The sequence below is a fragment of the Rhagoletis zephyria genome, unplaced genomic scaffold, assembly GCF_001687245.7.
Source record: "Rhagoletis zephyria isolate East Lansing unplaced genomic scaffold, Rhagoletis_zephyria_1.1 Rzeph_scaffold_00119, whole genome shotgun sequence".
Classification (NCBI taxonomy): domain Eukaryota; kingdom Metazoa; phylum Arthropoda; class Insecta; order Diptera; family Tephritidae; genus Rhagoletis; species Rhagoletis zephyria.
The window spans coordinates 367,459-379,997 of NW_016157203.1; the positions used below are offsets into that span (position 1 = coordinate 367,459).

The following is a 12,539-nucleotide window of genomic DNA, read 5'->3' on the forward strand; positions in this document are numbered from 1 at the left end:
GAATGAACATTAAACCCACAAAAGAAAAATAGTCGGATGCCGCCCTAATATTATTTTGACCATAAGTATACTTGTACAGATGAAGTTAAGGCCAAGTGTAAGCTCACCGAAAATGAGGTTTTTAACATTAAGCCAAGATTTGGGGGGTCTATTCAAAATTCTGAGTATGCTATTTTAATCTATATTCTCGACTAAGCTCACCATATCGCACGTTTACTAGTATAGTGGTGTAACTCAAAATTTACGTTTTTGGAGATTTTATTATGCAATTAATAAGCTTGATAAGTAGAACGATAGAACGTGCGATATGTGCGAACCTTAAAAAATTTTTGTAATTTCACTTTGATCGCTTTGATTTTATATGATTATTTTTGTTTTTTTTTCATAGAAATAAATTGTCCAACATACATACTTTGTATGAAGAAAATCCGTAAAAAATTGCTAAAAATTAACTTGAAGCTTAAAAATTTTTCCTGGAAATTCTTATTAAAAAGTTTGCAATTTAGGTGAAACTGTGCAGAATATTTATAATTTTTGCACAAAGTTTGAAAATTGGGTTGGTATGGTTAAAACAAAAATAAACATTAAATAAAGAAAAGAAAAATAGCCAATACTGGAAATAAGTCGGGTCCCTAAATTTTTCCACCACTATACATGTGGATATTTAAATTTGATCTTTGGTAGGCCTAACAGACATATACCAGAAGTCAATCTAAGATTTGTGGTAGGCCTAGCAGACATATAGCAGAAGTATCTTTAAGATTTGTGGTAGACCTAGCAAACATATAACAGAAGTCTAACAAATATTTCTGGTACGCCTAACAGACCTATACCTGAAATCAATCTAAGACTTCTGGTATGCCTAAGGGGTATGTACGAGAAGGCTAACATAAATGTCCATTAGTAGTTTTAGGTATTCATGGTATTATTAGGTAATTAGGTATTATTTAGGTAATGATGTAATTACCTGTTAGTCCTAACGCATGTGAGCGGTCAAGGTATATGCTTACAAATGGAGTTAAGCGCAAGAGCAAGAAAGGGGATGCAGTCTCACGTACAAAGAGTTTCTGGTAGTTTTCTCCAATCACTTTTAATAAGCTAATAGAAACTTGTCTTTAGAGGCTACCTAATATTTCTATAAACGAACTACCTATATATCTGTGAAACATTAGGTGATTTAACTAGTAGTGTTCTTGCAGGGTCCACATACAATTTTTTAAATGTGTTTGAGTTTCTGGTAGTGGCGTCTTGTAGGGTAGTCTATATGTATGTATGTTTTTATTTAATAAATTCAACAAACTCATCAAAACATAAATAATTGGAAAGCATTAAAGTAATACCCATCCAAAAACTCCATGTACTCATCTAAGTATTCTTCGTTTCCGAAGCGTTCCCAAAGTTGGAACCTGCAAGAAAAATTCATTCGTTTTTTTTAACCAACACATTTTTTCATCATGATGCAATAATACAAGGTGGTATCAGTTGTGACAGCTCGATTTGACACTGCCTTAGCTCAGTAGAATGAGAAGAAAAACGGGAAGAAATGAATCCCCATATTTGGGAAAAATATAAAATTTCACATTTTCTCCTAAACAAAATTTGCTTTTTTATAGTATATTCGTTATGAAATGAAATAAAATAAGATAAAATACCTTTCTAAGAAAACAAAGTGTGTATACTGAGAAAAAATTAAAAACATTCAACTATATTAATGGGCAAAGAATAGTTAAAGAAGTAACACTGTTTCACGTAAGGCAGTCAATATGGCGGAATTAGAGCGAGAAGTTGCCAACTGATAACACCATATATGTCATACTCCTATATTGGCAGTAAGAGCTAGTACCGTCCGAAAACACTACAGTACAGATATATCAATAAACACGTACGAAGGAAAAGGAACACATACGTTTATAAATAAACATGTACACGACACATTTACAAAACCGGCACTCAAGTACACAATACATTGACAAAAACAGTACTAGACTGTCTCGCTTTGATTTCGGAATGCTTACACATTGAGATGTTAGCTTACTGCCAATATAGAAGTATTACACATGATAAAAATATAGTAAGGTAGAACCGCTGAGACTCACTTTTAAAATTCTTGACGTTTCCAAACAATTTAATTTTTAAATTTACTCACAAACTCACACACACATTTTCATTTTCAATCTCAAGCAACAACAATTTCGAACAATTTCAATTTTTTATTTTCACTTTTATATGATTTTAAAATGTTGGCAAACTTCAAAAAAAAATCATGGCCGACAAATTGAGAGAACGGTTCTACCTTGCTATGTTTTTATCATGGTTTTACATATATGGATAACACCTTGTATTATTGCATCATGTTTTTTCATTACCTTTTATTTCGCGGCAATGCACTTTTGGAGAGTATAGTCTTGTTCTGGGTAATGCTAATATCCGTGGTAAAAAAATGTTGAGAACATACATACGGATATTTTAGAAGGCTTTTCTCGCTCACGCCACAGACTTCAAGTCATTTTTGTCTCACAACAGGAAGCGCTGGAAATTTTAAAAATTTCGTATCGTCATCCTTGCGGTGGTATTTTGCAGCTTCCAAATGCTCAACTAATTCGTCTTTTTATTATTTGAAAAAATTATTTTATTTTTCGCTTTGTCGATCAAATTTTTTTTATAATATAATATAGTTTTCAGTCTGCTAGCTAGGTTTTGATCATTGTATAGGCTTACAAGTATGGAAAGCGCCATTTTGTTTGTTTACATTTGAAAACAGCTGAGATCACCTGATTTTCAATTCTCTCATTCTCCGCACAGAGTTACATTCAAGTTTCAGAAAAAACTTTAAAATGTAAATTGAGAAATATTTTAGAAAAATGTGTTTTTATTCATTTGAATTCAATAAAAAAGAAATTAAAAATGCGTGCCAAGTCTTGCATTTCCAATAATAACGATAAATGTGTATGTTCCAGGCAATAATTTAAAATATTTGTGAAACTTATCGTTTTGCGCTAAAATACAACAATGTGTGTAAAATTCGTTGTCATTGCTTCTGTTTTGAATATCATATTCGTGCCTGCCGGTGGAAAAAATAGGTAAATTTGCATTTATTTTCAAGAAAACATATCAGTTAAAATATATTTCTTTCCAGAGCGACATACGGACAAGTAAGATGATAACTTTGTATGATGAATATCGCGGAAAAACTTTTGTATCAAAATTTCTATTCTAATTTGCATTTGAATTATGATATCAACAGGGATGATTTGGGACGTATTTTTTGAAGACAATTTTCTTATAAATATTGAGATTGTTGATTTATTTTAGAATTAAAAAAGGTAGTTTATATTAAAAAATATATTTACACTAGCAGTATGTAAATTACTTTTATTCCGAATTGAAACGATTTTAATGAATATTCATGGTTACCATTAATAGTAGTATGACAGTTAGATCTAAATGCATATTTGACAAGAAAGATAGAATACAAGATTGCGCCGTCCTGGCGGCGATGACATATCTGTACAAAAAGTAATAAAAGTCGAATTGGATGTTGAAAGAAAATGTGAGAACAGCAAATTTTCTTAATAATAAATTTTTCGATAAGGAACGTGTTTTGATTGTGCTAATTTGTAATAGCCTTATTCATAAACAATAAAGTAGCTTAAAAAAGGCTTATAAATTGAAAAATGTTTGTAAACGGCAATTTAAAAAGCTTTTTAAAATTTTTATTTTTTATTAATAAGGCAATAAAAATATGTGATTTACAATAACTTTTAACAAAGGAAATATGAAATAAGGTGATTTTTGCGGAAGTGGGTATTAGTGAATTTCAGTGCATTTAAAGTTTCTGAGGTTTCGTTTACCTTTAGATCAGAATTGTCAAAATTGAGAAATTCAAAGTAGCGATACAATAATCATAGAAGAGAAGATTGTTCCCTGCTGTGATGATGAGTAAATTTACCACAATGAGGAAGAATATAACAATTAAGTGAAAAAATTTTATTTTTACAAATTTAGTGAGCAGTAACGCGTTTCAAGAACGATATTTCAGACAAATCGTTAANGTGGGTATTAGTGAATTTCAGTGCATTTAAAGTTTCTGAGGTTTCGTTTACCTTTAGATCAGAATTGTAAAAATTGAGAAACTCAAAGTAGCGATACAATAATCATAGAAAAGAAGATTGCGCCCTGCTGTGATGATGAGTAAATTTACCACAATGAGGAAGAATATAACAATTAAGTGAAAAAATTTTATTTTTACAAATTTAGGAGCAGTAACGCGTTTCAAGAACGATATTTCAGACAAATCGTTAATGAAGAACTATTTTTCCTTCCTGACGGCGATCAAGTCATTTCAACCATAAAATAATATTATTTGCAAGAACCATTCACTAAAATTGTCAACAGATATCAACAGAATAATAACTACGATAAAAAAGCATGGGAGAAGTGTGCGAGAAACGGTCAACAAATTTCTTATAAAATATTTTGATTTTTGCTGGAAACTCAATGAGTATTAAGGAAAAGAAAAATTTGAAAATAATAAACAGATAAAGAGATGGGTGCACAAAAACTTTAGTTAAATGTTTTTCCCAAATTCTTAAAAAGTAAGCAAATCGATTTTTTTAATGTTACTTTACATCTATTTTCTTTTTTATGAATAAGGTCATAAGCATGTACCGTTTTTATAAATAAATCTTATAGCAATATGCTATATATTTATTTATACACTTTTTGGCTGGCGAAATATGTAATTTTTCAACTTAATAGAAAAGCGTATTTAACCACATTACTTTTCTTTAATATTGAATGGCGCAACACAACAACTCTTTTTGTTGCACGAAACCCTTGAACACGTGGCTGTCATCTATTTCTTCTGTTTCGACATTTCGGTATTTTGCATTTCTTTCATTTTGATGTCATTTGCATTGTCAGATTTTTGAAATTCGTTTTGGTTCGACATTCTGCTATTTCATAATTCTTTCATTCTCATGTCATCCATCTTCCATCTCTTACCTTCCATTGCCGTTCGCATCGTCGAACGTGCCTGTCAAACACTGCCGCCAACATGCTTTTCAGTTTGGCAGGCACGTCCGCTGTTTGGCAGGCACGTCCGCTGTTAGAAAGAGAATAGACAAAAAGGGGCATAGGATTCCATACTTGTAAGTATATACGATGATTTTGATGAAAATATCATGATACAAAAATAGGAAGGTAGAACCGCTGAGAAAAATTTTTCAAATTCTTGTCGTTTGCAAGCAATTTAATTTTAAAATTTTACACACAAACTCACACACACATTCTCATTTTCAAACTCAAACAACAACTTTGAACAATTCCTTTTTTTACACGCAATTTTATACGATTTTAAAATGTTGGCAAACTTCAAAAAAAAATCATGGCCGACGCATTGAGAGAACGGTTTTACCTTACTATGCTTTTATCATGCTAATACTATTTGCTGTATCAGGGTTGAGATTTTTGTACTCAAAATGTGAAACCAGAAGATTGCCATCTCCCATAAAATAAGGAAACAAATAAATATTTGGTGCTAAAATATTTTTCTAAGTGTCTGCTCAAACTTGAGGCATGAGTTCTGTTGTTGTGACACAAATGGNAATATCATAATCCCAGCAAAAGTCAAATGGCTAACTTGGTTCCTAATACTAGGTTCACATGTAAGTAGATTATCCTCATTTTCGAGCTTAACACCCTAATCTGTAATTATAACAAGAGATTAGCCATATAAAATTCGTCCCTTGTTAATCTGTAATTATAAAATAATCTCAGATTAAACCGATAACTTTTCGGTGTCCACCTAGTTTTATCGATTGTTTTTCCAAAAAAGAGGAGAAATGCCAAATGTAAAAGTAAACAAAAATGTACGCTATCAATGAAAAGAGGTTTGTAAAGGTATTTTTAATAAAATGTTAAGTTAAAATATATTTATATTGCTTATTATAGCATAAAAACGTGATCACGGTGGCACAGAGAAGAAACATAACTTTTCCTTGAGATGTGAGAATAACAACCACAACAAATTTGACGGCTAATAATCTGAGATTTGCCTATGTAAACGGGGTGATTAAAAAACGAGCTTTGATTGGGATAATATTGATATGTGAACATAGTTTAACGTCATTAAGTGAAACTGCCTTCTTTTTTCTAACATGGTAAAACCGTTCGCTCAATTCGCGGCCATTCTTTATTTTTTGAAGTTCGTCTACTTTATAAAATTTAAATTTTCAGAGCAACTCAAATGCCAAATAAAAGTTAAACAAAATAAATAGATCAAAATATTAAATTTTTATTATCTGTTTTTGCATCTCTCTTGCGAAGGTTTTCCTGAAATTCTACTTCAATTTGTGGTGCGCGTGCTAATGATGCAAAAAAAAATATACAGTTTTTATGCGAAATTTTCTCATTTACTTCGCTGCGGCAACCGCTTATTGCAAACACATATGCATGTATGTGAATACATAATAAGAGAAACTTCCCTCCAATTTAGTCGTGTTATTGACTACATTTATAAATATGTACGTATAGCTAGCTAATAATTACTTTACTACATACAAATCGTTAAATTAATTAGTTTACAAATATTTGACTAAATTTACTTAAATTTAGTATACTTGTAGTTGCAGGTGTATAAAAGGAATGTCATACAATAATTCACTTATTCTGCTCTCACAAAAAAGAAATAGATTTTTACGATTCGTTAATTAATGATACGACTTATACTTACAATTGTTTGAGCCTTTTACATTGAATAGAGAGTTTACACAATTAGTCTTTACTTGACTTGGCTGATAAATAGTTAGCTGGACCAAAGCGCATTTTGTTATTCCAGAGTATTGAACACACGCTCAAGTAACATAAGGACGAGTGTATTCAAAATATACATTCATTTATGCAATATGTACGTTTGTATGTATGTACGCTTGACTAACATCTTTCTTTTTTACGTTTTGTTAAAAGTGCAACAAAAAATATATCAGGTTACAGTATGCGGTACTTAAAGTTATATAAGTACTGTAAAATGTTTCAGGAAAAATATATTACTTACATATGTATCTTTAATATTTTTTATACCATAGTTTGTGTGCTTCATAGTTTAAGTTTGATTGTTTAGTGTCAGATGAGTTTTGCTTCGTTTATAAATAATATGAGAATGATCAAAGCTGACAAAAAGAGTTATCACAGCTGCAATTTGAGTTTGGTTTGCAAAGTAGAAAAGTATGAGATGAAAAATCAATTCTTGTATTGAGTATTCAAAGGGCGTATTTCTAACCAAACTGCAGTCGACACTAAAGTCAGTTGCAGCTTTTGGACACAATTTTCAATGAAATATCGGCCAAGAAAGCAGAAACTAACTTAAGAATCGACTTTATTTCGACTCCGAACATGCCATGTGTCTTAACAAAAACAGCAGTTTTAGAAAATAGACGTAGCTAATGGTAATAAAATTACAAAAAATATATAATAATTATAGTATAAAATTTAATCTACTAATTGTGTATATGTATTTTGCTCTTGTCCGTTATTTAGGTTTCTATGTTTGGCTACTGTAGGCATGTATATATGTACATATATATGTAACTCACATTTCAAGCATAGTTGGAAATTTAAAGCTTACGTTTAACCGTTTAACTAGTTTACTTAGTAATTCTTACTTCCCTCATATTCACATATACGTTTTCATATTATACTCATACTTAGTATTTAAGCTCGCAGATATCCTAAATGGCAATAGGCGGGAGCGGCGCACTATTGGATGCCGCTGAAGAAGGTAAATGTCAGTGCCATTTAGATTTCTGAGCAGTTATGTCTGCGCGCAAATTTTGAGTAAAGCAAATGCCAAGTATCTGTAATAGAAACAAATGAAATTAAATATTTTACTTCAAGTTAAATGAAGTGGAAATCGGAGTGTATTTGCTGAGACAAATCAAAAGGTAATAAATAAAACAAACCTGTACAAAAATAAGTACAATAACGCTGGTTGAAATTATAATTAAATTACGCTCAATCCATTCTTCACCTGCTTGTACACAGCCTTTTTCGTAAATGATTTTGGATATCTCAAAACTCTAGGATAATACGAAAATAAAAAGGAACAACACAGAAAAATTAAAAAAAAATCATCTTGTACAAACAAAACAAATATAAAAGGTAAACAAGTTTGCAACTACTACATAGATACATGTTTCTTTACTAGGGATGTTAATTTTTCAGCTTTTTCCGATCCCGGCATTTTCGGGATGTCGTTATCACAATCCCGGGATCCCGGGATCTAGATATTTATTACTTTTCAACAACTTAAATCGAAAAAATTGCTTCTATATTGTTTGAGAAGCTCTCCTACCAATAAAATAAATAATAAATAAATGAGTTTGAAACCTACTTTTTTATTTAAAGTGGCGTTTTTATTTTTTCTCCCAGACGTCAGGATTTATTTTAAAGGATTTTGTAATTTCAAAGATATGATTGATTCCAAAAATTATTTAAAAAATGCAATGGAATGTAGAATAAAAATATGGGTACCAAATATAAGAGGAAATTTCTTTTGAATTAAAAAAAAAAACACTATTTGGATTCACAAGTACGAATATGTAATTTTTTAACCTGATAAAGTTAGAATGACGAAATTGGAGGATGTTATCGAGTTTATTCAAGCCCTTAACATGTAATTTTTTCAAAAACAAATATTGCGAAATTTCAAGATTAAAATATTAAAAGTACATTTTCAATACTTCTGCACCAAAAACTTGAATCTTGATGAACAAGATATTTATAAAAAATATTAATTATTAAATACAAAAATAAATATAGCCAATACTAGTCAATAAAAGGAGTTTCTATTATTGCCATCAGTGCAAATTACAAATCCCGAAAATCCCGAGATTATTTGCCAAGAATCCCGGGATTTTTGGGACCTTAAAAAGGCCGGGATCCCGGGTTTAAAATTCCTAGCATGTACCCTGCAAAAATCGTGACTACTCCATGCATGTATGTAAAGAGTCCTCCCTAAGAGTCAAGGAGTACTAGAAAATTAACCACAATTCATATAAAAAATGCGCTCCAATTAATATTGCGATGTCCTCTGAATTACATCAGAGTAGCACAAAACTGCTCCAACATATTAACAATGACATTGTTGATATATTTTTCCGTTTTTATACGCTTTTGTAGATGCTTTTTCGCAATTAATAAAAACCAAAAACAAAAATAAAAATAAAAAATTACATGTCGCCCCTGAGGAGCACTTTTGTAAGTACTCCAATGTACCACAAAAAGACTACATGGTCCAACGATTTTTGCAGGTTATACGCATAAAACTACAATATACAATGTAAGAAATTTTGCACTATATAGACAACAGGACCTGCACAATTAGTATACAAATGCACGAAGATGCCACACTGATGAGGTGTGCTTCTAGCCAATCTTCGCCAGCTCGCAGGCAGCCGCGCTCATAGATATGTCTCTCCACCGGCTTAACACCACCACCAGTTTCAATGTAAATCATGTAATTTTTGCATTAGTCAGACAACCAAATCATTTTCGGATTAGTTAGTGAGCATCAGTTAGAAAAGTATTAATCATATAGATAACAGTAATACGTTAATTACAAGAAATGCCTTCTTAGCTTTATCTGCAATACCACTTACATATCCTTCCTTCCGCACATCGTAACCGCACTGCTTGTTTTTGATTAACTCCGTCGGCCGTCGACGACAGCATGAAAACGGCACCCCACATGCCTCACGGCTGCCTATCGCACTCGATGAACAATTGAAATAATTATTGCTATCCCAATCTTTGGGGCCATCGATGCCACAACACTGCAGCCAATCCTCTTGTATCCAATCGATGAGATTTTGTTGATCTGGATCTTCGCGATAATGTATGATAAAGGCCCGTAATCCGTCCGTTGCTTGATCTTTTATCTATAAAACCTTTTATTTAGTAACAAGAAAATTTCAAATAAAAGCTGCAATAGACTTACCCAACCTTTGTCCTTCAACACGAAAGTCAATATACCTAGGCTGATTTCGAACATCAGCAGCAAGGACAAGAAGACTGCATACTATTTAAAAAATAATTAGATGCAATAGATTACGGCCCTTCTTTTCAGCTACATATGTACATATACATATATCGACACCGGATTGGAAGATCGACCTATCCCGGCAGCCAGTTCGAAAACGCTTCATCTCAGAAAACTTTTCAATAACGCCCTGCTTCAGAATTTAATTGAAAAACGCCCTATCTCAGAATTCGGTTCAAAAACGCCCAATCATAAATAAAAATGTATTGAAAATGTGCTGAGATAGGGCGTTTTTGATCCGAATTCTGAGATAGGCTGTTGTTGAAAAGTTTTCTGAGATAGGGCGTTTTCGAACTGGCTGCCGCGATAGGTCGACCTTCCATTCAGGTGTCGATATGTACACAAATCTAGTTTCGACTGCATGTACATTAGGGCGGAGTAATTTAGTTTCGAAAAAAGTGTATGGCATATTCAAATTGTACGTTCCATTCTAAGCAAAAATGGTGAACAAGCTATATCCCAAAAATGACGTTGGACCCTGCCAATTTTTAAAAGAAAAATCAGTATACAGTACTATTTCGTTATTCCGGACGAATATAGTTTGGGGATATGTCAGGATTACTGGATTTGCCCTGAATATAGAAAGCTTGATATTTAATGAAATAATGATATATATATATGATTTATTTTGGAACGAATTTCCGTCATCCCTTGTCAAGTTTGGTTTGTAGACAAACCGGTTTCGGCATTGTGCCATCTTCAGTGTCATTTTTCGTTCAACCAACACCAACACACATATATATGTAAAATTCATATTAGAGCCTCATTCATTCAACGGATTTTTAAAATGTTCTGCTGCACATCTTATTTCTTTATCTGAATGAAGAAGATATTAAACTTTACATTTCTCGGTAATATTTATTTTGCGAATGCATACATTTATATTATTTAGCATTACAAATGAATTTCAATAAAGCTTTTAAGTTGCAATAACACATATTTGATATAAACCTTAAGCAAATACTTCAAAGATGTACCTATGATTTTTATAAAATAAATAAGCAACTTTAAAGGAACTCCTCCAAAAGGCCTTCTGAAGTACGTCCTATAAAAGCCCTTCTGGGAGGCCTTCTATGGGTAGCGAAAGAAGGAGCCCTTCAATTTGTGCTACTCCATACATAAAAGAAAGGAGAAAAGAATGTAGAGTGGAAGGCCTCTTGACTCTCAGGAAAGCCTTTCGGAAGGGTTTTTAACTCCTGAAATTATCTACTGGGCAATTGTGTGCATATCGACCGATGAGTGGAAGACAGCCTTGTCCAGGCAGCCGGTTCGAAAATGCCCTATCTGAGAAAATTTTTCAGAATTTAGTTGAAGAAAGCCCTATCTCAAAATTCAGTTCAAAAAAGCCCTATATCAACATATTTTCAGTTCTAAGATAAGACGTTTTTAAAACAAATTCCGAGTTAGATCGTTCTTCAACCAAATTCTTAGATAGGCTACCACTCATAGGTATTCTAGTTCTCTCAAAAAGTCCCGGTACCCTAAAAAAAATGCGTGTGTATCACCGTACACATGATAGAAGTGAAACTTCTTAAAAGAGGTGTGAGTACCAGGTACCTACTCACGAAATTGGATGTGTAAACATATGTTTACGGTTCGGTAAACCATTAGGCGATTGAGTTACATACATAGGTTTGGTTAGAAATCAAACAATAATTTCATTTCATCTTATTAATTTTCTGATATACATATAGTTTATTTATTCATTTTCCGATAACACCGCCTTATATGATTTCGCGCTTCTAGCATCCATTACCAAGGCACTAAGTAACGTACGCACTTTTGTTTGCAAAATGCATTTATTTAAATTGAAAGAAGACAAATTCCATTGTGCGGCATTTATTCTTACTCGCTTTTTATCTTCCAAGGCGAATTCATATATCGAGCCCTAACCGCCAAAATAACGTAAGCGACATTTTTTTCAAAATTTTATTTTTGATGCAGAAATATTCCTAGAGCATTTCTGCATCAAAAATAAAATTTCGAAAAAAATGTCGCTTACGTTATTTAGGCGGTTTGGGCTCGATATATTTATTACGAATTCATATCGAGGGCTTATATTCAATACCCTCTATCTGCAAAAACTCAATTTTTCAGAAGAGCAAAAAAACTGTTTTGGCAGCTGTTTTTAAAAGTGTTAATAATTTTAAGTACACACGCATGTCTTAAATATTCACGCAATATACTAAAACTAGTTTTTTACTTTTAATTCATTTAATTTTAGTTTAAAGATCAGATAGAGGTTATTGCAATTCGAATTATAACTATTTATATAGAAAAATTTGCTGATAGAGGGTTTTGCAGAATAATGAAAATGTCAGTTCTTTAGACGTAAATACTATGTTAAACTAAGATTTTAATGCGTTTAATGTGTTTTTGTGTCAAAAGAGTATTTCACGTGATTTCGAAATTATATGAGAATCATTAGCACTGTTAAAAGAGG

At 32.0% G+C, this 12,539-nt stretch overlaps 1 protein-coding gene across 4 annotated transcripts in view; it reads right to left on the reverse strand.

Moving 5' to 3' along the window:
* Positions 1-6,275: 6,275 nt before the first annotated feature.
* The window catches only part of Tsp26A (Tetraspanin 26A), a 28,285-nt gene continuing 22,021 nt past the window's right edge, over positions 6,276-12,539 (reverse strand). Inside the window, exons 3-7 of one of the 4 annotated variants that reach the window (XM_017635143.1) lie at positions 9,995-10,075; positions 9,657-9,935; positions 9,371-9,481; positions 7,959-8,075; positions 6,276-7,853 (exon numbers count right to left, since the gene is read on the reverse strand). In XM_017635143.1, coding sequence (XP_017490632.1) covers positions 7,785-7,853; positions 7,959-8,075; positions 9,371-9,481; positions 9,657-9,935; positions 9,995-10,075 — 657 coding nt within the window. In that variant the 3' untranslated portion in view covers positions 6,276-7,784. Of the gene's footprint in view, positions 7,854-7,958; positions 8,076-8,930; positions 9,482-9,656; positions 9,936-9,994; positions 10,076-12,539 lie in introns of those variants that run through there. The other 3 variants (XM_017635130.1, XM_017635124.1, XM_017635136.1) reach the window with 3 other exon arrangements.